The sequence below is a fragment of the Schistocerca americana genome, chromosome 1, assembly GCF_021461395.2.
Source record: "Schistocerca americana isolate TAMUIC-IGC-003095 chromosome 1, iqSchAmer2.1, whole genome shotgun sequence".
Classification (NCBI taxonomy): Eukaryota; Metazoa; Arthropoda; class Insecta; order Orthoptera; family Acrididae; genus Schistocerca; species Schistocerca americana.
This window is the reverse complement of record NC_060119.1, coordinates 783228533-783255389: the sequence shown is the minus strand read 5'-3', so window position 1 is coordinate 783255389 and position 26857 is coordinate 783228533. Positions and strand designations below refer to the sequence as shown.

General features: G+C 39.5%; 1 protein-coding gene across 1 annotated transcript in view; it reads right to left on the bottom strand.

Moving 5' to 3' along the window:
- Window positions 1-26857, bottom strand: part of LOC124594193 (ankyrin repeat domain-containing protein 17) — a 256867-nt gene that overhangs the window by 3096 nt on the left and 226914 nt on the right. Inside the window, exons 40-41 of the mRNA XM_047132555.1 lie at window positions 16849-16992; window positions 1761-3011 (exon numbers count right to left, since the gene is read on the bottom strand). Of these exons, the coding sequence (XP_046988511.1) occupies window positions 1761-3011; window positions 16849-16992 (1395 nt within the window). The remainder of the gene's footprint in view (window positions 1-1760; window positions 3012-16848; window positions 16993-26857) is intronic.

The following is a 26857-nucleotide window of genomic DNA, read 5'->3' as shown; positions in this document are numbered from 1 at the left end:
TGTATGTGATGAGTGTAAGACCTACAGCAATGAAAGTAATTAAAAGATTAAGAGAGATGTAGTTAACTGGTTAATGCACAGAATGTATCATATGTAATGGCACTAATGCAGGCAGTTACATAGAATCAGAAATATATGTCAACCAAATAAGCATGCTGACAGTGTAGAATATAGGTTCGATATAAGCAACTTTGCAAGTTCGACTCTAGAAGCAGTGTGAACCCAGTAGATTTTTTGAAATATTTTAAAGACTTTACCTACACAATAGGACCCTGAAGCCATTTGTTGGGATTTGGCGAACAAGGCTAGATACGTAGATAAAAAAGAAACCCACATACTCTGGGTTTAAAGAGTAAGTTACCTATATGAAAGTGTAAGGGAGTTGTTGATCTGACCACCCCCCCCCCCCCCCCCACCAGGTATAATGTATGAATTCCTTATCAAAAACTTTATTTACTACGCACTCTCTACAATCCCTAGAACAGGCTCAAATGGCTCTGAGCACTATGGGACTAAACTTCAGAGGTCATCAGTCACCTAGAACTTAGAACTACTTGAAACCTAGCTAACCTAAGGACATCATACACATCCATACTGGAGGCAGGATTCGAACCTGCGACCGTAGCGGTCGCGCGGTTCCAGACTGTAGCGCCTAGAACCGCTCGGCCACCCCGGCCAGCCCTAGAATAGGATCCCTGTACTAGGAACCATGAGACACACTGTATAAAAAAAAAATAAATAAATAAATAAATAAATAAATGGATTCTGTAAATAACTATATCATGTATGTCTACAAATAAGGAATTTGAAACATATTCCGTATAGGTATCGTTAATTTATAAGCATACATTACTTTATAAAAACATGGGATATTATTTAGAAAAACTTTACAAGGTAATTCCCTAACAGTATCTGTTAATTTGTGAACTTGCTTGAAATTCACAATCAAGCTTATGCTTCCATAACAGGGAAAAGAACCACTTTTGTAATATGAATTAACACAACAGGAGTGACTATGCAATGAAACAAAACTAAAATATCTATTTAATTTAACAGTCCGAACATATAATTTTTGTAAATAATTTTTGTAAAGAGTCACGACGAAAGGGATACTAAGTTAGAGCATACCAATGATTCATTCATTTATATCATACTTGTTTTAAGTGGCATATTTACAATAATTTGTTGCTTATACAACAGTTGTGTTTATATTATTGTAAATCTGCTGTAGTAGGGCAAGGTGCGCTGGAGAACTTTGTAAAAATTTGTAACTCTGTGATTTATATTTTGCCATTTTCTTATTTTTCAAGTAAATTCTTGTAGTTCAATTTAAAGCTCATTCAGAATTTATTTCTACTAACCCACTTCTTTTATTTAGTGTCTGACACTGACTGTTTCAGTGATAACTTCAAATTCAGTGGGAGCTACAGCAACATATCAGGTTGGTACATGTCATTTTGGCTCTCCTCATTTGGGTTACTGTCCAACTGAATATTAATTCCAGCTTTTCTAGTGCCAGAACCCACTTCTAAAGCTCTCCTAGCTGATACTCCCATTTTACTTTTTTTGGGAATGTGCATAATTTAGAAGTTGTCAACTCATACAAAGGTTTGATGGATGAGGTTTGCTTCTGTCAGATCGATGATATACATAACCATCCCTACAAGTAACTGGTTTTTCTAACTTCTACATTAAGAGCATACACTAGATACAAGCTATGGGACTTTACATGGTTGTTACAAATTTTCTTACGGACTTACCTGGAAAGGAGCTTCTACCATATGCTGCAAATCATCAGCAGAAGGCAGACGGCCATAATGTGATGGGTTAGTTCTGAAAATTTGTTGCTGTTGCTGCTGCTGCTGCTGCTGTTGCTGCTGTTGTTGCTGCTGCTGCTGTTGTGGATGACCCCGATCCACGGTATGTCCAGGCCACACCTTTGGCTCAGCTGCACCTAGCATCCAGTCAGGATCACCAGCTACATTATTGACAAGGTTCTTCCAGCTAGCACGCTCAGTGCCTATTGGCCGGATTTTGCGGTCTTCTGTCGATCTTCCATCACCTGCACCTCCAGCAGGTGATGGTGGTGGCGATCCACCACTTCCATTTTCAAGACCAGCAAGCAAGTCTGCCGAGCCAGGGAGCCCAGCTGCTAGACTAGCCAAATGAGCTATTGCACCAGAAGGAAAGCCAAGCTGCCCAACGACATCTGCAGGATGATGTGGTCCTGGTCCATGGTATGGCTGCCCATACAACTGCCACCGTGGGTTTCCTCCAGCACCAGCTGCACCATGGCCACCATATGGTCCAGGAGGCTGTTTCCCTGCTGGTCCAGGTGCTGCAAATGGAACACCAGAGAGTCCAGGCAGAACTGCAGCTAACCCAGGAGCAGATGAGGGAGGTGGTGGAGCTCTATTATGATATCCTGAAGCAAATGCACCTGGTGGTGGTGCCTGTTGTGGCTGCTGTTGCTGAGCCTTACCAGGTGGAAGGTGAAGGCTGAAATCAGGAGCTCGGGGATTGAGTCTTGACATACTCACAGTTGTCACAGGGGGAGCATGATGATGATGGTGCTGCTGCTGATGGTGGTGGTGGTGATGAGGATGAAATGGAGCTAGCAACTGAGGTTCTGAAACAGGTCCTGGTCCAGGTGGAACCATTTTCAAAAGCTGTGTTTGCTGTTCTGGAGTTGCAAAAATAGCAGGTCCAGGACCATGGTCATGAGATGGAGGGACACGAGGTTGGGCAAGTTCAGCTGTTGGGAAACCACTGCGTGCAGCACCAAATACTGCATCCCCAGCTCCACTTGGTGAAGCCTGTTGTTGGGGTGGCTTATTTGGATGGTTAAGACATGGCCCTATAGACTCTGCTGAGAAGGTGGGTGCATTCTGGTACTGTGGTCCTGGTGCAGCAGAGAGGGATGGTGGAGTTGTGCTATTGCTGCTCGTTTTTGATGAAACTGGGGAGCATACAGCATTTCCGCGATAGCCGGGTGCCTTTGCAGCATCAACCTGTACAATAAAAAAGAACCATCGTCAGATTACAAGCAATATTAAGGTGCACATTAACATAAAAAATATAAACACAGCAGTGGCAATATATCCAAATAATGAACACATTACTGCTGTTCTACACATGTTGTTAGCTGTAAGAATCCATTATACAGAGATCACTTTTAAATCACTCCATAAATCAGACACTGCAACAACTGGACAGAGTGTTTGTGGAATAAGTGTGTAAACTTTGAAATGTAGTACAAGTCAACATGGATATGGTTATTCCATGTGGATATAACCATTTAATGAAGAGTGATACAACAATAAAAATTATAGAGAATGTAAAATAAAACTTCAAAAATTTAATATTGGGGTATGGTACTTTGCCAATTTTAAATCAACATCATCCAAACAGTAGGATCGGTGGTACTAGCCGTAATGATGCTGCGTTGTTCTCTTGGCCTTGTAACCCTCCAAATCCGACTCCCACAGAATTCTTTTTATGGACTTATGTTATAGAAGAACTTTTGTATGAACCTCCTGTTCTAACAACAATTTCTGACTCCAAAATGTGCATATCTAATGCAGTCACTTCAGAGTCCACATATGCCTCAGAATGTATGGTGTGATGTGTATTATCCCTTTCACGTTGTTCTTGTGACCAACAGATGTCACGTTGAACATATACACTGACACGCCAAGATACTGTGACTACCACCCACGTTGAGACTGAACGCCATCTGTTGGCACTGCAGAGCAGAGACGAATGCGAACCATTCTAGTGACAATAAAGAATGCAAATGAGGAAATCCACTAACATAAGTGACATTGTCAAAGGACAGATTATTATGACACTGTGCCTGGGAATGAGCATCTCGGAAAAGGAAAAGCTCCTCGCTTGCTACTGTTGTAAAGATCTTGGAACTGGTTGAAGAATGATGGTGATGACATCTTCCAGCAGGAGAAATATCCAGACTACAAGACCAGAATTATGCTACAGTGGTTTGAGGAGCATTATAGTGAAGTTATTTTTATGTCTTCACTACCAAATTAGTATCATCATAACCCACGAAGTACATCTGCAATACTACTGGGTACCAGCTCTATGTCTTCAAACCACCAGCCAGTAATTTATGGGAAATGTATGGCTTATGCTTTGGTGCTAAGTACCTCAGAAATTTACCAAGGACTTGCCAAATCCATGCCGTTCAGAATCACTGCTGTACTGCATTCCAAAGGTGGATCACATGATATTGAGCAGATAGTCGCAACGTTTTGTCTCTTCAGTGTATAAATTACAAAAAATAAAAAATTTAAAAATGAACTTAATTTTCCATTCTCCATGATTCTTACACCAAATCTACATTATCGCTTATTAATTTAACACTGCTTACACTTAACGGAATAATGTTAGGCATTTACTTTGGAGAAGTGTCGTCTCCCTAGTTCTGAACTGGTAAAAGATGGTAGAAGTTTGAACAAATTTGTGCCATTAGTGCTTTGCCTCCTAACACTACCAAAATAACAGCAACTATACTGTGTTTCATGTAGTTTGCATTTGTATTATCAAGCCAGGGAGGTTAGACTATTACAAAACTGCATTAACTTTGATTTGCAGGTAAAAAGTATCAACTATTGTATGGTGTAAATTATGTTTGGAATAAGTAGTTGTTTACAAAGTCTTGGTTGGGTTAGGAGCTATCTGTAAAAACTGAAAAATTTAAATACAATAATAACTGTCACTCACATTTTGCATTTCTTTCAGGATATGTTTCTATTTTCACGTTATTTTGGAGGGGGACCCAGCAGGACAGTTCTACATCATATCCAACAAAATTGTATTTCACTGTGCTGCTTGGTATCCACATACATTGAACTTCATAAAGCTATTTACAGAACATAACTCTGTAATTGGGTGTGTCATGCTCTGTAACACACACACACACACACACACACACACACACACACACACACACACAGGTTGGAATTTTAATAGCGGCAACTATTTATTTACAGCTTGTACAAAATTGAAACACGTATCTGAGTTTCACTGACCTTCAAAGTAGTCACCAGCATTGTGTATAACCTGTTGCCAATGATGTGGAAGCCGTAGGATACTCTTAGCGGTGCCAGTTGTGTTGACAGTTCAAGCGGCGCAGTCTATTGCCCGATGAATTTGTAGCAGTTCTGAAACGAATGCCGTGTAGTGTTTGCTTCAGTTTAGAAAATGAGTTGAACTCATGAGGCCTTAAGTTAGGAGAGTGCAGTAGGTGGTATAGCACTTAGCAGCCCCATCAGTCAAACAAATCACTAACAGCTTGCACTGTACGTGCTTGGGCATTGGCCTGCAAAATGATGGTCAGGTCCTGCAGGAAGTGTCATCACTTCTGTCTATAAACTGGTCATAGGTTGTGTTCCAAAAATGAACAGCATACAGACAGAAGTGATGACACTTCCTACAAGACCCGACCATCATTTTGCAGGACAATGCTCTCAAGCACATACAGTAAAAGCTGTTACTGATTTGTTTGACTTATGAGGCTGCTAAGTGCTATACCACCTACTGCACTCCCCTGACTTAAGCCCTCATAAGTTCAACTTGATTTCTAAACTGAAGGAAACACTTCACGGCATTCGCTTCAGAACTGCTACAGATTTGTCAAGCAATAGACTGCACCTCTCGAACTGTCAGCACAACTGGCAATGCTAAGAGTATCCTACGACTTCCACATCGCAGGCAACGGGTTACACACAATGCTGGTGACTACTTTCAAGGACAGTAAAACTCTGAAACACGTATCTATTTTGTACGAGCTATAAATAAATAGTTGCCACTACTGAAGTACCAACTAGAGTGCTGCAACGCTCAATGTTTGACCGGTCACTGCTCGCCTGTTTACAAGGGGACCAAGCCGCTCGTGTCCAGCCCCACACGACTTGACTCGGTCACGTACTCGCCCCATGTCTCTTGTCCGGATTCCAGACACGCGGATAACCGAGCATGACCGGTCACCGCTGACGTCTCACCTCACCTCGCCTCGCCTCGCCTCGCCATACTGTGCAAATCCAACGCCTGCCTCTCTCTCTCTCTCTCTCTCTCTCTCTCTCTCTCTCTCTCTCTCTCTCACACACACACACACACACACACACACACACACACACACACAATGTATTTACCTCTGTCTCTCTCTCTTTTAATACAAAAGTAACGTTGCCAAGATTGGGTACGAGACACAGCTAAATTCATATAAAGGAATTGGGAAGTAAAATGATATTTCAATACAATCGTGGATAGAAGATGAGTCTCATTTCCAAACAGAAGATATATTTTTCCTTTCATTAATAGGAAACATTAAATAAGTGTTGTCCCTGTAATCTAGAAGACAACCATCTTCATAAAGAAAGCATACAAAGAACATTAAACATTTACAGACGTTACTTGTCGTACTTTTCACATGTTTGCAACAGAAACAAAATTATAGTTATTGTTTATCAGCAGTAAATCACTTAGGCGTTCCACATTTAATTGGCTGCGGTGATTTGTTAGTAACATGCCGGCTTTACTAAAGCATCTTTCACTAGGTGCGCTTGTTGCTGGGATACATAAAATACGTCGTGCAACTGCAGCTAGGCCTGGTAGATCTGTTTCATGTCTGTTGCCCGCTTTAAGATGTCATCATCATCTCCGGGGTACATTAAAATGTAGAGATCTACTTTATCTGCTGCGGATGATCTGTTGTTCCTCCATTCCTTGAAACGAACTCTCTTTCTGGGTGGTGATTAAACAGTACTTGAAGGATCTATGATAATAGAGTGTGTAAGGATTCCAGCATAGTGTACAAGCTGTTCCAGCGTGTGTAGGCCTCTAGTTTCAACGATGATTTCAAAGACAAGCAGAGGCTACTTCTCTTAATGTACCTTATAATGCATTTTGGAGTATTTATTGTTGATGCGATGTTCCGGGCATGATTTAGCAAGAAGTTATCTTCATCGAAACTATGGTTAAGTGTGTGTTTATACAATGAGCAGCACAAGGAATCCTTTCGTGATTTTCCAAAGCCTTTATTACATTGGCACCCTGGTCGTAGACAAAACCAAAACTGTGCAACATGTCCGGCAAAATGTCCCAATCACCCATCCTCTCTTTAATTTCTATCATAATATTTACTCCTGTCTTCTTAACTCCCAGCAATTTTGTTGTAAATAACACATTGTTCACGACAGACCAATCTGTGTTAATGTAATGTGTTGTAAGCGTCAAATAGTGCACCAGATTTTGCGAACCAGTCCACATATCATCTGTCGCAGCACATATTTTATTAATAACTTCTGCAATAACAGAAGACATTATGCTGTTTTGTATTGCATCAGCTCGTTCTTTGACATGTCTGCTTATAATAGAGGGATGTGGCATGACATCTGCCACGTTAACTTCTCCATAATGCGCACCTAGATGTGCTAATTCTTGGCCTAAGTTCTCTGAAACCTTCACCGGAAACAGCATGAAAAGGTCTCATATCTTTAGCACACATGGCAACACACTTTGCTGTAATACTATTTATTACTGCCGATATCCGTGAAGGAGCTGTATCTTTGTGAGGTTTCTTGCAGCTGTGTTTTTTTAAATGAGTGGTTCCCGACTGGAAACACGATAATGTGGAGCAGTTTATGCACAATACGTACCCAGTAGACGCACTGTTTTTGTCTACAACCAACAGAAATTTATTCCATACTAGGCTTTTTTGACTTTCCACTTTCTTCAATGTGTAAACATTGGTTTCAATCTTACATCTTACTGCATTGGCTTCCTCGCACTGCATGATTACAGAGAGAGAGAGAGAGAGAGAGAGAGAGAGAGGGGGGGGGGGGGGGGGGACGACATTCCACGTGGGAAAAATGTATCTAAAAACAAAGATGATGTGGTATGTTGATAGAGACACTAACAAACAAAAACACACGCGCGCGCGCGCGCGCGCTCGCACACACACACACACACACACACACACACACACACACACACACACACACACACACAAAAAAAATTCAGCTTTCGCAACCCACGGTTGCTTTATCAGGAAAGAGGGAAGGAGAGGGAAAGACGAAAGGATGTGAGTGTTAAGAGAGAGGGTAAGGAGTCATTCCAATCCCGAAGGTGGAAAGACTTATCTTAGGGGGGGAAAAAAGGACAGGTATACACTCACGCGCACGCACACGCACACGCACACGCACACGCACACACACACACACGCAAATATCCATCCCACATATACAGACACTGGCAGACATATGTAAATGCAAAGATGTTGGGCAGAGATGTCAGTCGAGGTGCAAGTACAGAGGCAAAGATGTTGTTGAATGACAGGTGAGGTACGAGGGGGGGCAACTTGAAATTAGCGGAGGTTGAGGCCTGGTGGGTAACGGGAAGAGAGGATATACTGAAGTGCAAGTTCCTAACTCCGGAGTTCTGATAGGTTGGTGTCAGTGGGAAGTATCCAGATAACCCGGACAGTGTAACATTATGCCAACATGTGCTGGCTGTGCACCAAGGCATGTTTAGCCACAGGGTGATCCTCATTACCAACAAACACTGTCTGCCTGTCTCCGTTGATGCAAATGGACAGTTTGTTGCTGATCATTACCACATAGAAGGCTTTACAGTGTAGGCCTGGTGTAATGGGTTGAAGGTTTTGATCTACGTAAGTAGAGATATGTTCTGTGGAGGCTTGGTAACCAGCTAAAATGAGGCGGCCGGGATGATTGGGTTTGTGAATTTTAGGAAGAAGGTAGAAGGTAGGGGAGTGGGGTGTCGATGGGGTCAGGAGGTTGATGGAGTCAGGTGAAAGGTTTTGTAGGGGGCCTAAGGTTCCGAGGATTCCTTGAAGCTCCGCCTGGACATCAGGAATGGGATTACCTTGGCAAACTTTGTACGTAGTTTTGTCTGAAAGCTGGTGCAGTCCCTCAGCCACATACTCCCGACTATCAAGTACCACGGTCGTGGAACCCTTGTCAGCCGGAAGAATGACGATGGATCGGTCAGCCTTCAGATCACGGATAGCCTGGGCTTCAGCTGTGGTGATGATGAGAGTAGGGTTAAGGTTATTCAAGAAAGATTGAGAGGCAAGGCTGGAAGTGAGAAATTCCTGTAAGGTTTGGAGAGGGTGGTGATTTTGAGGAAGAGGAGGTGGGTCCCGCTGTGACGGAGGACGGAACTGTTCCAGGCAGGGTTCAATTTGGATAGTGTCTTGGGGAGTTGGATCATTAGGAGTGGGATAAGGATTATTTTTCTTCGTGGCAAAATGATATTTCCAGCAAGGACTACAAGTGTAGGACAGTAAATCTTTGACGAGGGCTGTTTGGTTGAATCTGGGAGTAGGGTTGAAGGTGAGGCCTTTGGATAGGACAGAGGTTTCGGATTGGGAGAGAGATTTGGAGGAAAGGTTAACTACTGAACTGGGGTGTTGTGGTGTTACACTGTCTGGGTTATCTGGATACTTCCCACTAACACCAACCTATCAGAACTCCAGAGATGGGAACTTGCCCTTCAATATATTCTCTCTTCCCATTACCGCCCAGGCCTCAGCCTCTGCTAATTTCAAGTTGCTGCCCCTCATACCTCACCTGTCATTCAACAACATCTTTGCCTCTGTACTTCCGCCTCAACTGACATCTCTGCCCAACCTCTTTGCATTTATGTATGTCTGCCTGTGTCTGTATATGTGCAGATGGATATTTGCGTGTGTGCAAGTGTATCCTGTCTTTTTCCCCCCCTAAGGTAAGTCTTTCCACTCCCGGGATTGGAATGACTCCTTACCCTCTCCCTTAAAACCCACATCCTTTCATCTTTCCCTCTTTCCTGATTAAGCAACCTAGGGTTGCGAAAGCTTGAAATTTGTGTGTGTATGCGCGCGCGTATCTGCGCGTATGTGCGCGCGCACGCGCGTGCGTGTGTGTGCTTATCAATGTACCATCGCTTTCTCGTTCGTTAAGTTAACAGCATCTTCGTTATTTCAGATATCTGCTAAAGTTTTTTACATAGACATCAGAACTTTCAAATTATTTGTGAACTAGAAAAAGAGAAAAATCTCCAGAAGGAATTTAAATTAACCATAATTCCAGACTTTTTCATCAAATTTTATTAACTACCAATGAATTCACGAAATGTAAAACTTATGTATGTGCTTAAAAAATAATTTGCCACCATTTACACAATTTCACTTAAAAGTGTAAAATAGGGGTTTCACTGTCTCTCCTGAGTGTGCCTTCTAACACCCATACCATCCACAAGAGAAAATATCATATTTTCTAATAATACACAGTTCAGCAGTTGTATCAACCAATAAAGCCACATATTTTTCAAGCCACACTAGAAGGTGAATGTACCTGCAGATTGCTGGAAGCTGAAGTGTTTTTTGCTCTTTTGGATGATTTGCCACTGTGAGCAGAAACGTGTATGCACTTTGAACATGATAGGTGCTGCTACATTCAAAATCCAGAACCAAATGCAAAACAGAATGAAAGTAAGGAGGGGTGGAATGGTGGAAGATTCGAGTTTCTCTCTCAATGCCTGAAAAGAAGAATGGAAGTTTAGTTTCAAAGTCCCATCAATGATAAAGTTATTAGTGAGGGAGCACAAGCTCAGATCTAATAAGGATGTGGAAGGAAATCTGTTGTATCTGGTCCAAGGACTCTTCCCAGCATTGCACTTAATTGGCTTAAGGAAATATGGAAAAAAATGTATCACATAGGGATTTGAATCTTGGTCTTCTCAAACTGGTTTGACCTCGGGGCATATTGAACACACAACACACAAATATGTTCATCACTTGTTATCCACACTGAAACCAATCAGTATAATATACTTCTGCGGAAGTCTACGAATATGCACCGTAATCTTTGCAGTCTCTACAATAGAATGCTTCGCCACAAATTTAACAAGACCAGCACCTTTGCCTCCTCTTATTGCCTTCCAGTCCAAACTAAACACAGTACCAAAGTCCAGAAAATACCACTCTAAAATTGTGAACCTAATTTAATAAACCATATGCTGTTCAGAATTCTATACTGTTAACTGTCACCAAAGGTTCCGCTGGACTACTGGCATGTGTAAAACCTTCCAAGGTGCTCAACTCTTACCTTTATTTTACATTTTTTTTCTTTTTTTCTTTCTTGAATGCTTTCTCAGTCTTAGTACTTCAAAACTTTTGAGAATAGAAAGTAGCAAAAACTGCCTATACAATACACTGTTTTGACGTTTGTTAACCCTGAAAGTTCATAGGAAATAGAACCTATTTGACAGTGCCAAGACCAGGTCAGATAATGTGTACTGAACAGTGCAGTGCCAAACTGCTGCTCAAGAAGCACAAAATAACTACATATTGCCAGAAATGCCAAAAAACATACAGCAGATGGTATTCTGTGTGTTAGATGTAACATTTGGTTGCATGACAAGTGTGCTTAACTATGAATTTATCACCTCATTTTCAGTGGTCCTGCTTTGATGGTTACATTAAGAGAGTGAGGATTTAACACCTGCAGTGAATTTGAAAGATAAAATTCTTTATGCACTGCAAAGCTACACTGAAGTACTGAAAACCAAGCTACTGTTATTAAATATAGTTTTCAGCATCAGAAAAATTGTCCAAGTTGTAATTACTCAAAAAACAGAGTTGCCACAAAACTAAAGCACACAGTATAAAATGCATGAACATAATAATCACAGTCTACTGTTACATACAACTTTACCTTCAAATGAAACTGAAGCAGTTATCCAGGTAGAACAAGATAGTAATTAAATTGTGGAATGTATATAAATGGACAAGAATATAAACGGACAAGAATAACACATAACTAAGGGGAAAAGATGTCACATTAATGAAACATAACACTATATTCTTATAGGCAATTTCAACCTGAAAAGTCACAGCACCAAAACAAGTACTAGTGTTTGTCCAAGAAATAGTCATAATATGATATCCTACACCTGTACACAGTTTCTAGCCTAACAATTAGTTACATGACACACACATAAAAATAAAGGAACAGAATAACTTGCAGCATTATAGAACAGGATAATAGATTACGCGAAGTATTCAGAGGCCCAAATAAATTTATAAGTCTGGGGAAAGATGGTCAATATTTACACATACCATGCTCTAAAATAGGCTCTAGTGCCTATCCATGGGCATCTGGTTGGCCATGGGCACAGTTAGGCAGTCGTGAGCAAAGAGTAAGTTTGTGGATGTTGGCAGGGGTGCCTAATTCACTCTCATGTGCAAAATGTGGTGGAATATGGCTATTTAACATATACTATACTCTATCACTGTGCAACATAACATAATACACTCCACCAAGGCCACCAGCCTAGCCCTTGAAAAATCAGGAACTTAAAAGTTTGACAATTGCATCAGCTTTTTTATCCAGCCAGACCAGAAAAGATACCACATGAGCACATGGATGCCTTTAAGACTTAAAAAGAAGTAAATCTGCGAACTGCTACTTCCATGTATCTACATACGCAATTGGATTCTTACATTAAAGTGAACTTACAGATGCTGCATACCACCACTGAAGGCAAGAATTACTAGAAATGTACATTCACACCCTCAATTTACCCCAATGCATTCTAAACAACCAATTGAAGCTAGCGAATAAACAGTTTCTACAAAATTTCCAAGAGCTGTTCACACAATTAAACATAACACAGAGCCTCAACAGTCAAATCTGAACAAGAATACATTCACTGCAAGGTGGAGGAGGAAAAACTGCACTGCATAGGTATCCCAAGAACTACTATAGAAGAAAAGGAGCAGAAATCAAAAACAACACACCACACACACACACTCAGAATACCCAAATAACTTATATTTTTAAATTTTCGAATTTCCTAAAACAATTTACTTGCAATAAGACATTTGTAATGTCAGTAGGAAGTTAGGTACACCTGAACTCTAATATTGCTTAAGAAAACCAGAAAACAATTTGTTCTAGAAGTAAGTTCATTCAGAGTAAAAGTTTTTCTGCTTTTAAAAAGCTGCACCTTCAACATATTTTCTTTCCTTAGTTTAGAGCTTTGCTTAATAAGAAATAAATTATATCTTTGCTTAGTGGCTGCTCTTTGCTCTGTAAACATTAAAATCAAGTGCAAAGCACAAGTGTGAAGTCCAAACTGACATGAAGAATATATGACCCAGTCACATTAATGTGATCACAACCTATGTTAGAAGTCAATGTACAATAACCACTCAGAGATGGCAAGCACTAGCGGTGGAGGGTATATAAAGTGTCTCATGGGGACACGGAAAACAATGTAGTATTTGTCACAATGTGTAAATAGAGCTATTTACATTACGTTCAAATTGGTGTGATCATTGGTTTTTGTGAACTGTTTGCGTGCCACCGTGGTTAAAATATACTGTGTATGGAAAAATGCCACAATCAAAATCTGGGCCAAGGCAATTGTGGTGCACTTTGGGCCATACTTAACAGGGATGAACGACTGCTGCGGAGATTTGTACAATGAATAGGAAAGCAGCTGTTGAGCAACTGACGACCCTGATGAACCAAGGAGGCTACCAACAATATCTACTCAATGACCATTCAACTGAACATTGTTGCAGATGGGTCTCTTTAGCAGATGCCTTGTTCATGCACCCATGCTAACTGCTGCTGATCAGTGACAAGAGGCTGGAATTTGCACACCATTACTGCAGCTGGAAGTCCAAAGAGTGGCGAAAGGTGGCCTTCTCAAGTGACTCATGTTTAATGCCCCATCAGGCAGACTGCAATTGGCATGTAGGGCTTGAAACATATGAAAGAGAACACCCTGAACGCATTATGGTTTGGGGAATGTTTGGGTGGCATTCCCTGGATGATATCGTCATTTTGGAAGACACAATGGACCAACAAGTAGCATCTATCCTTAGGGACCATGTTCACCCTTACATGTAGTTTGTTTTTCCTCAGTGTGATGGCATGCAACATGCCTTACAGCTCACAGTGAATGTGCATGGTTCAAAGAGCACCAGGTTGAGTTTACAGTACTCCCTTGGCTGCAAAACTTTTGGATTTAAACCCAACTGAGAATCTGTGAGATCAACTCAATCAGGCTGATCGCGCCATGGATTCTCAACCGAGAAACTTAGTGCAGCTGGTCACAGCACTGGAGTCAGCAAGGCTCCAAACCCCTGTTGGTACCTTCTAGAACATCATTGATACCCTTCCTGCACTTATTGCAGTGGTACATACTGCAATAGATCGTTATTCTGGCTTTTGACAAGTAGACACATTAATGTCACTGGACAGCGCGAATTTTAAAATTTTCCCTGCAAACTGAATTTTCGAACAAATTTCGTGTTTGCAGCTGGTTGTTGTCTAATTCACTGCACAATATTTCGACTCGGCGCCTATCAGTCATGTTGAGATGAGCCATCAAAGTCTTTGATGGCTAATCTGTAGATGGCTGGCAGGTGTCCAGTTGAAATATTGTGCAATGAATTGACTAACAACCGGCTGCAAGCCTGAAATTTGACTGGACAGTGTGTTTTACATGCCAATGAGATTTGTTTAGAATGTGTATGCTGTTTACAAAACAAAAACTTGTACATCGTCCTGGAACAGCGTAGGGACCATAGCGAGATGGAACACCATCCACTGGAACATGAATAAATGTTTACAGTTGTTTCATCTTATATCAAAGTAACTGCAGCAATGTTAACATTTTTTGCTATCAAAACAATATAGAAGTGGCACTAAATATTCAAACAATCTTGTGCAGTGTGATAGAGCTGACAACATGCTGCTGATGAAAATATTCATGTAACTGGAAATGTTAGCCATCTGAATATGGGCATGAATGCCTGAAACTGGTTATGGCTCTGAAATAAAAGCATTTTTGAAAGTATAGGTGGCTGGTAGCTTTCTTCATCAATGAAGAAGAAACTGAATATATAACTGTCACTTGTTGCTCTCAGATAGAGATCATGCTACGTCATGTTGAATGGGTACACCGTAACTGTATATACAGTATTCCTTAATATCCACACATTGTAACTTAAGATGCCTGCAGCAGCATCAAAGTTCACAAGATCAAGTGCAACAGAGAAGTAGTCTAAACTTATTTAATCTGCATGCTTTTATCTAAAAATTAAATCAAGAAACAGCAGTTAAAAATTAGAAAACATCAATATTCTTCATTGGTATAAACTTATACATTCGTAAGTACTAATGGGAACACTGTAATTTTAACAGCCTGCTCTGAAACATTTAGCAAAATTTTCACCGACTTGTATCAAACTGTAAAAAAAATAATGAAAATGGAATGGATAGGGTGGCAACTAATACACAATAACAAAGAATGAAATTCTTTTAACACCTTTTAAGGAAAAACACTCACTAAACCAACAATAATTCTGAAATTATATGTATCATGCACTTTTATGTAAATATGGTGGTGCACCCCTTAAAAAAAAAAAAAAAAAAAAAGAATTATTTTTTTAAGAGCTACATATTTTCAAATTGTTTTGCAGATGAACAAAACAAGCCAGGTTGATAACACAAGTGGTACTGAACTGGCAATGAGTTGCACTACACAAGCCTAGCAGCAAAAATGCATAATACACATGCTCCGCCTACGGCAATGTTATTCCCGTTGGTACCCCTCCTAGTGCTGATTTCTCAAATAACATTCTCTAAATTGATGAACTGTACTTTTTCCATCAGGCTGCAAAAATGTTTACATCAATTGTTTGAACTACCCTTGGTTTACAGAAAATACCATTAAAATTTTAAATAAAACTGGAAGCTTTGACTTTTAAGAGAAGGAAGTCATGTGGGAAACCCTGCAGACTTCGTTCCAACGTAAATTGGAATATTTTCCAGGGTAATGGCATGTAGGGCTTTGTAATTCAAATGTTATTTTTACTTCAAAGAGCTCAGGGAAGGGAAAACTGAACATACTTATGTAAACTTCTGAACCTATTAGAATACTTCTGGCTCCACGTTTCCGGTTCATGAAATTAACATATCTATAACCAGCTTGGTCCAGTACTACGAACGAGTCAACACATTCAGTAACTAAACACAAGCGCCATCTTCAAAGAGTTAACATTACGACAAAACGAACCATTCAGAAGAACAGAACCATCATCATCATTATTGTCAGAATCACTTGCAAACACTGCCACCTCACTCTTCTTTACAGGTCTGTGAATCATCCACAGAACTATAAAAACAGTCATTCACACTGTCATCCGGATCTTCATACTGATTAGAAAGATCTGAATAATCATTGCAGAAACCTCAGCAAATATTTAAGGTTTGTTCATTTCCTTCTGTTCTCTGAAGGGGACAATCTCTGTAAGCATGAGGAACTTCAAGGCAAAAATAGTAACTATTTGAAATGTCAAAATACAATCAAACTGCTATGTAAGCAAAAAGCACATGAAGGCAGTAAAGTCTGACACACTGACTACTGGTGTAAATACCTCATAAATACCCACCTCAATAGATCAAGATGTTAAAATGTATCACAGTATATGCCATCTACAGACAGCGTGTGGGAAATACAAGTTACCTTGAGATATACATGTAATGGACTCTATATCCGCCCATAATGTGTTAAATAATAAATGCAATACAGGTCAAAAATATAAACAATCTTTCAGTATTCTGTAGTTAACTGAGATTTCTAATGTTACTATCGTTTATGTTATTAATCTATTATCACTGAATACACACTTTTGTCTGATTAAAAGCTACGGTTCTAATATAAATAATGAAGTAAAAATAGTATTTGATATATATGAGCCATTACAGTATTTAATCTCCGCTACCAGTGTGATCAGAAAATCTTTACCTGAGGAGGGACATTTTCAAGGAACTTCGTGCTAGAGCTGCTAGATCCTGATCCTGGGGCACCACCAGTTGCTGCAACACTTGCAAAATTCATAATTGTTTTTGTTGCTTCACTGTCTCTTCCCCACATTGACTGCTGGGCCACCTGTAAATTTTAGGTTTGTGGATTACTATACGTGACAAAATTACAATAAATACTTCAATTTTTTATTAAGTCAGCCATATAACCAAAGAAGCAATCCACAAAAAAATTACTTCATTATCTTTAATTCACAAATTAATTTGCACATTTATTCATGGGGGACATGCGAAGTTAAAACACTTCGAGGGAAAGGAGGTGGTAAATTTCCAAAGGCTTGGACCGGAAAAAATGATAAACAGAAAGTGAACACAGGGAAGTGTGAATGATGAGCGTTGCACTACAAGTTACCAAGAAGGCTACTAAACTTCTCTCTCTCTCTCTCTCTCTCTCTCTCTCTCTCACACACACACACACTCACACACACACACACACACACACACACACACACACACACACACACACACACACACACACACACACACACAATGAAGGAAACATTATCAAATGAGATGTGCTGAAACATTTAGGTTTCCAACCAGGACACACCATTTCCACAATGCACCTAATTGATGAAGAAAGACTAAGAGGTGCAGGAAGAAGAGACAAAAGCCAACAACATGCAGCAAAGGGGAAGAAGAGACCAGTGAAAAGGAAATTAACAGTGGACAAACAAAAGGATGCTGATAATTCATCATATGGCGTAGAAATGTATTAAAAAAACTTTGGAAGCCATTTCCTGTAACTTTAAAATTTTCATCTTTGAGGAACATTTTCTCAAAAACTGCTAACAGTATATCAACAAAATTTATACAAAAGATTTGTTTATTTCTTTTCCTTCATTTTTATAACAAATTGTAAAAAAAATATTGTATAAGTCAAGAGTTACAGAAGAAAAAGTGCAAAATTTTCTGTTTAAAAAAATTGTAGAACCAAAACCATTAAATATTTTTAACATGGTATTATAACTTTGTAGATAAATATTCACTGAACATGTAGTCCAAATTTCAGAGCAATATGTTTAATGGTTTTAGAAAAAATGTTCCTTCTATTTGCTAAAATTAACATGGAGGAGATGGATTGTTCCGGCTCCCCTTAAGAGTTGACTCAGAGGTTAAATCAATTTAAAAATACCATAAAGTGAAATACTTTAAAAAATCTCATCACCTTTCTGGTCAGTCTTGTTTGGACACATTTAAGAAACATAAGAAGCCTATAACACAAGATCTGAGGATAATGTTTGGTCATTATTCTAAAACTAAAAGCCTTTTCATCAATATAATACCAGGAAAAACATTGTGTCCAACAAGTTATTGCTAATATATTTGTAATGAACAAAGAAATGGATAGTGGTAGTTCACATAAAGAATTTTGTGACTTCTCAAAAACAATTAAAAAAATTAAATGAAGCAAAAAGACCTTTCATCTTGAATGCCAAATTCGAGAAAGCAGCAACTGCAGTCAAAAATAATTGGAAGTTTAATTTCAAAAACAAATTTGTACTAAACCAGGTGACAGTTACAATAATTAACCAACCGTATTTGATTATTTGATAGAAAAGCTAAAAACTAAGCCCCATATTTCAAACAAAGAGGATAAAATTAAGATTATCAGTTTACTGCCAAATTCTTGGTGTCGAGCAAAAATTAGAGTGAATTTAATGTGTCAGGATGTTTGGTTAAATTAACAAGGCATTTAGTAAAATAGCAGGGAGTACTACCTGCATAAGAAATGACAAATTAATTTAATCTGATAGATGAAAAAACAATCAAAAAGGTTATTAGGTTTTATGAAAACGACAGTAACAGCTGTTTGATGCCTGGCAAAAAAAGATTGTGTTACTCTGTAAGCAAATGCTACTAAGGTTCTAATGCAAAAACGTTTAATACTGTGGTGATTTACATGAACTATTCAATGAATTCAAAAAAGAAAATCCTGACATTACAACTGGAGGGTAGAAATCTTACAAGTTAAGATGGAAATGCTTTATTATTGTAGGGGCATGTGGCGCCCATAATGTTTGTGTTTTATCACCAGAATCAAAGTTATTGGTATACTCTGTTCACTATAAGAATAAACCTTATGGAAACAAACACAAACACAACGACTGATCAGAAGCCATAGCACACTTACACTGGTGGTGTTACATAGCACACTTACACTGGTGGTGTTACATTCTTGGAAGTACGTCCTAATTGCATATTTGATAACTTATGACTTAGTTACATTAAATAAAACTTTAAGATACACTAATGAATTAGCAGTACTCAACAGTTTTCTTAACCACACTTTAGCTGTGTAGTTTGTATTGCAAAAATAGTGTACAGTCACAGTTTTTGTACTGTTGTGCTCCAATTGTTGCACTGTTAACATGCATTATGAAAATGGTTGTAGCTGCTCCGTGCTCCCTAGTGAAGCACGCAGGTGGAATATGGTTATAAAGTGGCAAGAAATAGTTTGTTCTAAACGTTTTTCAGAAATTTATGCACAGTGGATATACAGTGGAATTTGTAATGTAGTAGATTGATTATCTGGGTGCAATTCATGGATTTGTGGTTCATGTCTTGCACTGGCCACCCCCCATAAGTTAAAAATTATACAGGGTGAGTCAGAAGTTACACCAACTGAAGTTCAAAACAATAGTCTGGTACGATGGAGTTCTTACTGAAGGGAATGTTTGTGTTGGTAAAGGGTGACTTTGTAAGAGACGAATAGCATGTGATAACCAAGCAATCATTTTTTTAAATGATGATTTGCAAGAGTTTTGCACCAATTTGTGACTGTTTATGAAACCTGGCTCCATCATTACACACCAAGACTTAAAATGGCTGTCACAACAATGGACAATGGCTTGTGAAAGTGCACCAAAGAAGGCAAAGAGCATGACTTGCACTTTGAATTGGTTCATCATCCACCCTGTTCACCAGACATAGCTCCAAGTTTCTTCTTCCTGTTCCTTGACTTGAAACTGTGGCTAGCTGGAAGGAAATTTTCAGCAAATAAAGTGATAGTTGGAGTCAATGGGTATTTTTCAAAGTCTGACAGAACCTATTTTTCTGATGGGATGAAAAAGCTGGAGGGGCACTGGTCCCAAGTGCATATCCCTCAACTAGACTTGGTCAAGAAATAAGGCGAGTTGCTTTTTTACCTGACTTATCAAACCGGCCCCATTCTGTGAATTCCTGAAAAAGACATAAAATTACAGATAAAGGTATAGGGTCAGATGATTGGAATGGCGAGAAGGTGAAGAACTTTTAAGTTCTAAAATCCACCAATGAGTTAAACAGATATTTAGGGTTAGCTGGATATTACAATTGGTGTTTCCCAAAGTTCACTAAGATTGCATGTTGACTACATAAACTGTTGAAGACCTGAGTGCCATACGAAGAGAGAGATCAGCAACGAGCTCCATTAGAAGAACTAAGAGAAATATTTGTAAATATTCCCACATTGAGCTAACCAGATTTCAGGCAACCATTTAAGTGAGCACGGATGCCAATGGAGCCACAGTGAGAACAGTTATATCACTAGTGACGACAAGCATTGATTTTTTAATCGCCTATGCTTCACTGTCATTCAACAGGGCAAAAAGGAGCTATTCTGTAACAGAGTTAAATGTGTTTAGAGATCGTATGGGCTACAAATCAGTTTAGACCGTATGTCTATTGGAAACGCTTTGCCATAGTAACAGGTCACAAGCCAATGACATGGAGTTTTTGAGTCAAAGATCCATCACACTGATTACTGATACGGGGTTGGGGCTAGAGGTATAATTTTATGGCATTGTGCACAAACCCAGAAAGCTCCCGGTAAATGCAGGTGCATTAAAGTAATTGTGATCTTATAAAAGTACAGGAAACAGAAGAGTGGTTACGGAAAATGAAAACCAGGAAGAAGAAAATGACGAAAAAAAGGAACTAAGAAAAAAGCAGAAAAAATGAAGGAAATGCATGATAATATATTGGGTGGACATCAAGGCAAGCACAGAAATTGAAACTGAATAAAGTGTTGTAAGCAGTGGAGACGGATGAAGATAACTGTGGAAGACATTATTAGGAAGTGTGACAAGTTTCACAGAAGAGCAAAACAAAGATGTCTCTAGTAGTTACAGACAGTGACAACAGCAATAAAAAAATATAATGTGGACACAGTATGTCCGTTGCACACAACAACAGCTGGAAATCTATGATCCTGACATTCCAAGATGACTGGAGTAAATTAACAGTGTTTTTGTTGTCGACGTCTTCGTCTTCCTCTTCTTCAGTCCAGAGACTGGTTTGATGCAGCTCTCCATGCTACACTATCCTGTGCAAGCTTCTTCATCTCCCAGTACTTACTGCAACCTACATCCTTCTGAATCTGCCTTGTGTATTCATCTCTGTTCTCCCTCTACGATTTCTACCCTCTAATACTAAATTGGTGATCCCTTGATGCCTCAGAACATGTCCTGCCAACCGATCCCTTCTTCTAGTCAAGTTGTGCCACAAATTTCTATTCTCTCCAATTCTTTTCAATAGCTGCTCATTAGTTATGTGATCTACCCATCTAATCTTCAGCATTCTTCTGTAGCACCACATTTCGAAAGCTTCTATTCTCTTCCTGTCCAAACTATTTATCGTCCATGTTTCACTTCCATACATGGCTACACTCCATACAAATACTTTCAGAAAAGACTTCCTGACACTTAAATCTATACTCGATGTTAACAAATTTCTCTTTTCATGAACACTTTCCTTGCCATTGACAGTCTACATTTTATATCCTCTCTACTTCGACCATCATCAGTTATTTTGCTCCCCAAATAGCAAAACTCCTTTACTACTTTAAGTGTCTCATTTCCTAATCTAATTCCCCCGGCATCACCCGAGTTAATTCGACTACATTCCATTATCCTCGTTTTGCTTTTGTTGATGTTCATCTTATACCCTCCCTTCAAGACACTGTCCATTCCATTCAACTGCTCTTCCAAGTCCTTTGCTGTCTCTGACAGAATTACAATGTCATCGGCGAACCTTAAAGTTTTTATTTCTTCTCCATGGATTTTACTGAATTTTTCTTTTGTTTCCTTTACTGCTTGCTCAATACACAGGCTGAGTAACATCAGGGAGAGGCTACAACCCTGTCTCACTCCTTTCCCAACCACTGCTTCACTGTCATGCCCCTCGACTCTTGTAATTGCCATCTGGTTTCTGTACAAATTGTAAATAGCCTTTTGCCCCCTGTATTTGACCCCTGCCACCTTCAGAATTTCAAAGAGAGTATTCCAAGACAACATTGTCAAAAGCTCTCCGTAAGTCTACAAATGCTAGGAACGTAGGTTTGCCTTACCTTAATCTATCTTCTAAGGTAAGTCATAGGGTCAGTATTGCCTCACGTGTTCCAAAATTTCTACGGAATCCAAACTGATCTTCCCAGAGGTCGGCTTCAACCAGTTTTTCCATTCATCTGTATTTTGCAGCTGTGACTTATTAAACTGATAGCTTGGTAATTTTCACATCTGTCAATACCTGCTTTCTTTGGAATTGGAATTATTATATTTTTCTTGAAGTCTGAGGGCATTTCGCCTGTTTCATACATCATGCTCACCAGATGCTAGAGTTTTGTCAGGGCTGGCTCTCCCAAGGCTATCAGTAGTTCTAATGGGATGTTGTCTACTCCTGGGGCCTTGTTCCAACTTAGGTCTTTCAGTGCTCTGTCAAACTCTTCACGTAGTATCATATCTCCCATTTCATCTTCATCTACACCCTCTTCCATTTCCATAATATTGTCCTCAAGTACATCGCCCTTGTATAGATCCTCTATATACTCCTTCCACTTTTCTGCTTTCCCGTCTTTGCTTAGAACTGGGTTTCCATCTGAGCTCTTGATATTCATACAAGTGGTCCTCTTTTCTCCAAAGGTCTCTAATTTTCCTGTAAGCAGTATCTATTTTACCCCCTAGTGATATATGCCTCTACATCCTTACATTTGTCCTCTAGCCATCCCTGCTTAGCCATTTTGCACTTCCTGTCGATCTCATTTTCGAGACATTTGTATTCCTTTTTGCCTTCTTCATTTACTGCATTTTTGTATCTTCCGTTATCACCAATTAAATTCAATATATCTTCTGTTACCCAAAGCTTTCCACTAGTCCTCCTCTTTTTACCTGCTTGATTCTCTGCTGCCTTCACTATTTCATCTCTCAAAGCTACCCATTCTTCTACTGATTTCTTTCCCCCGTCTTGTCAATCGTTCCCTAATGCTCTCCGAGACTCTCCCTAACCTTTGGTTCTTTCAGTTTATACAGGTCCCATCTCCTTAAATTACCCGTAATTAACAGCAGCAGCGCCAATCTAAAAACAGGACACCAGACAGTGGCAGAGAAATTTGCATAAGAAATTGTGTTGAGGAACAGAATTATGACAGTACTGTTGACCGACAAGAGATTAAATTGTTTTAAGCAAAGTATTCAAGGGGGTATGTGAATTATAAAGGATCCTGAAGATCCACACCACAGCATTTCACCTGTAGACAGATGGGGCTCTCTAGAGAACATACAGGACACTGGTGAAATATTTACATATTATAAAAGAGGGCCATAGTAACTGTAATCAGTAGGTACATACAGTATTTTAGTATTTAATTCAACACCACATGGAGTGCACATCATTTGAATTAATGTTTGGAAGAAAAGTGAACATACCAGTTATCCTACAGGAGGAGGAGGAGGAGGAGGAGGACAGGACTGTTAGGCATATGATGATGATCATGTACATCAGTTGTGAAATTAGAATGCGAGAAACGCACTGGATAGTATGAGAGAAGATAAAAGTAGTGAAGGAAATTGATAAGACACTACGTCAAGACAGAGAATCCAAGAATATTTAGAAAACGAGATAAATTTCTTTTGTATGTTGAGACTGTAAGCAGAGGTAATTCTAAGAAATTAGACGCAAAATTTTGAGGACCCTATGAAGCAGTTACAGTAGACCTGCCCAACATGACACTTAAAATATGCCTACAAATAAGCAGTACAAGGAAACTGACTGAAGTCTTATTAACGGCAAGAAAAGTCAGGAGAAGGTAGCAGAATGAAGGTTTTTTTTAAAAAAAAAAAAACTTACCTCGTAGGCATTGGTCCTGCTATGAGGAGGATTGAATCACATGAAGGCGCAGTGGAGAAACGAAAGATAGAAGACTCATCTGGAATTAATTACCGTCATCAGGGCAAGATAGAGAAACGAAGAATACTGCGAAGAAATTTATGTCTGAACCTGTGAATGCTTGACAAGAAACTCTACAGAGCAATCTGAGTCGGAAACAAGGCCATCCAACATTGCAGAGAAAGATTAAGCAAATTAAATATTTGTAGGGCAGAATGTAAACTAAGTAATGATGCTGACAGAAAAAGCCAGACTGTAACAAACTGAACACTCAGTTCAGCAATTACCCACATACTGTTCCAGATCCAGAACAATATTTTCAAGTTCATGGGCAAAATCAGTGAAACACTATTTGGAACTCTGGGTTGGGTTGTTTGGGGAAGGATACCAGACAGCGAGGTCATCAGTCTCATCGGATTAGAGAAGGATGGGGAAGGAAGTCGGCCGTGCCCTTTCAGAGGAACCATCTCGGCATTTGTCTGGAGTGATTTAGGGAAATCACTTGGAACTCTGGACGAAGCAGATGTTTCATATTGTAAAATTCACAACATCGAAACGGAATCAAGACCTGAGAGTTCGCTGAAACTATCAAACAAACAAGTTGCCACAGTCTTAAACACTGGGCTGAATCGCATGGCAGATTATATCACAACTAATGAAAAAATACTAAAGAATGATATTCACTAAGGATGACATAGCACTACAGAGAGAGAGAGAGAGAGAGAGAGAGAGAGAGAGAGAGAGAGAGAGAGAGAGAGAGAGTCCTCTATGTAAGACGATCTCAGAAATGTAGAACTCCCTGTACCTTTATCAGAATCATATGGATACATGGTTTTAAAAATAGTAGATTTAGATGTCTTTGTGATGGATAACGTATTAGGATATGTCATTAGCATTCCATAGTAGGAAACAAGGAGTACAATTTATGTACAATGCTACCACTCCATACCAAAACAAGAGATGATACATCTATATACAGCCAGAGAAAGAATATTAACTGTTAGACAAATCTATGGAATTCTACGCTCGGTTCCCAATAGACCAATTGAAATGCAAAGAAATTGTTAAGAGAACACAAGATATATGAACAGACCTTTGTAATACTATCCATGACCGTACAGGACAAGAATGACGTCTAATAATTGCGAAGTAGGTGTATTTAAAAGAATTGCGCCCAAAAGTTAATTACCTTACTTAGAGAAAAGTCTGTGGATACACCTTAGATATAACGAATGGCTGTACAGGGTGTCTACATGGACAAAAAAAATTCCCGGATTTTTCCTGGATTTCCCGGTTAAAAACACAATTTCTCCCGGATGAAATTGCGTATAAAGCGGGTGAAAATACATGCGTGTTAAGTAACAGTATGCTTTCCCTCGGAGCTGTAAAACCTATCAGTCCTTTGAATCGTGAAGGTCTTATACCGGTGGAGGACGTCCCAGCACTTTAGGAAACGAAATCCAGGAAAAACAATGCGTTTGGAAATTTGTTTTATGCGAGACAATATGCACAGAGTTAATTTTCGTATTGCGAAAGTATATACACAAATTCCACAAATTACAGCATGGTAGCTTCCGAAACTCTAAAATAGAGATTGCGTTGAGCGATGCACTTTTGTCAGCCAGTCATAGCTCATGTCACGTGATCTCGCTAGCGAATGACGGCAGTTATTCAGAGCACGAGGCCTACGAGAAAGACAGGCCACGGCGTGTACATTACGAAGGTAGGCCGAGCTCGCTCAACTCAGCAAAGTGCGTTTCTACAGCGGTTAACTCTTAAGCAGATGTGTATGTACGAACGAGAATTGCATCGTCTATTGGCATCCACTGTTATTAGTCCTACAATGATAGGAAGTCCGTAGGCCTACTAACGGGCTCTAATTTGGCAATTAAAATCGTGCCAAAATGATTATCAGTTGCGTAGAAAAGTCGAGGTTTTCTGGCATGAAAAGACTTGTGACATTACTCAGTAACACATTATGCACATTTTTTTAAGGTCAATTACACGTTTTGCCATCGATTGCATAATTTTTTATCTATGTAAGGACAACATTAAATATGAAAACTAACTTGAAGCTCGGTCTTTTTTTAGCGTGTGCTACACGTTAAGTCATATCAAATACAAATGTGCCGGTAAAATTTTAAATAGTGGCATAAATGACTTATCTTCTGGGCCCAACACTTTTCAAATGGTTGATCCTCAAAGTGTTATGTTTTGAATGACAGTTATAACACCCTGTGATTTAAGAAATTCACTGCACGTAACATAAATCATCTTGCGTGGAAATTTCCTTTGAAAGTAACGCATCTCAAGCCACTAATCGTAATATTTACTGGTGATCTGTTAGAAATATAAACAATTGTGAGGTCACGCACATTGAATGCACGTTAGTTGTTACAGACGTACTGCATAATCTTCGACCTAAAGCCTTTGACACTTTACGGTGGCGGCAAACTGGTCTGTGCATTGTGTAAATTACCCATTTTCTATGCAACTAAACTTTTATTTTGGTGTTATTCCCTGATTTGTGTTTCATTGCTGCAGTATTATTCAGCAGTAATGGACTAAAGTTCTTTGTCAGAGTATCAGATCTTACACGTCAAACCTACAAAAGAATGAGATTTTCACTCTGCAGCGGAGTGTGCGCCGACATGAAACTTCCTGGCTGATTAAAACTGTGTGCCCGACCCAGACTGTAACTCGGGACCTATGCCTGGCAGAAGTAAAGCTGTGAATACCGGGCGTGAGTCGTGGTTCGGTAGCTCAGATGGTAGAGCACTTGCCCGCGA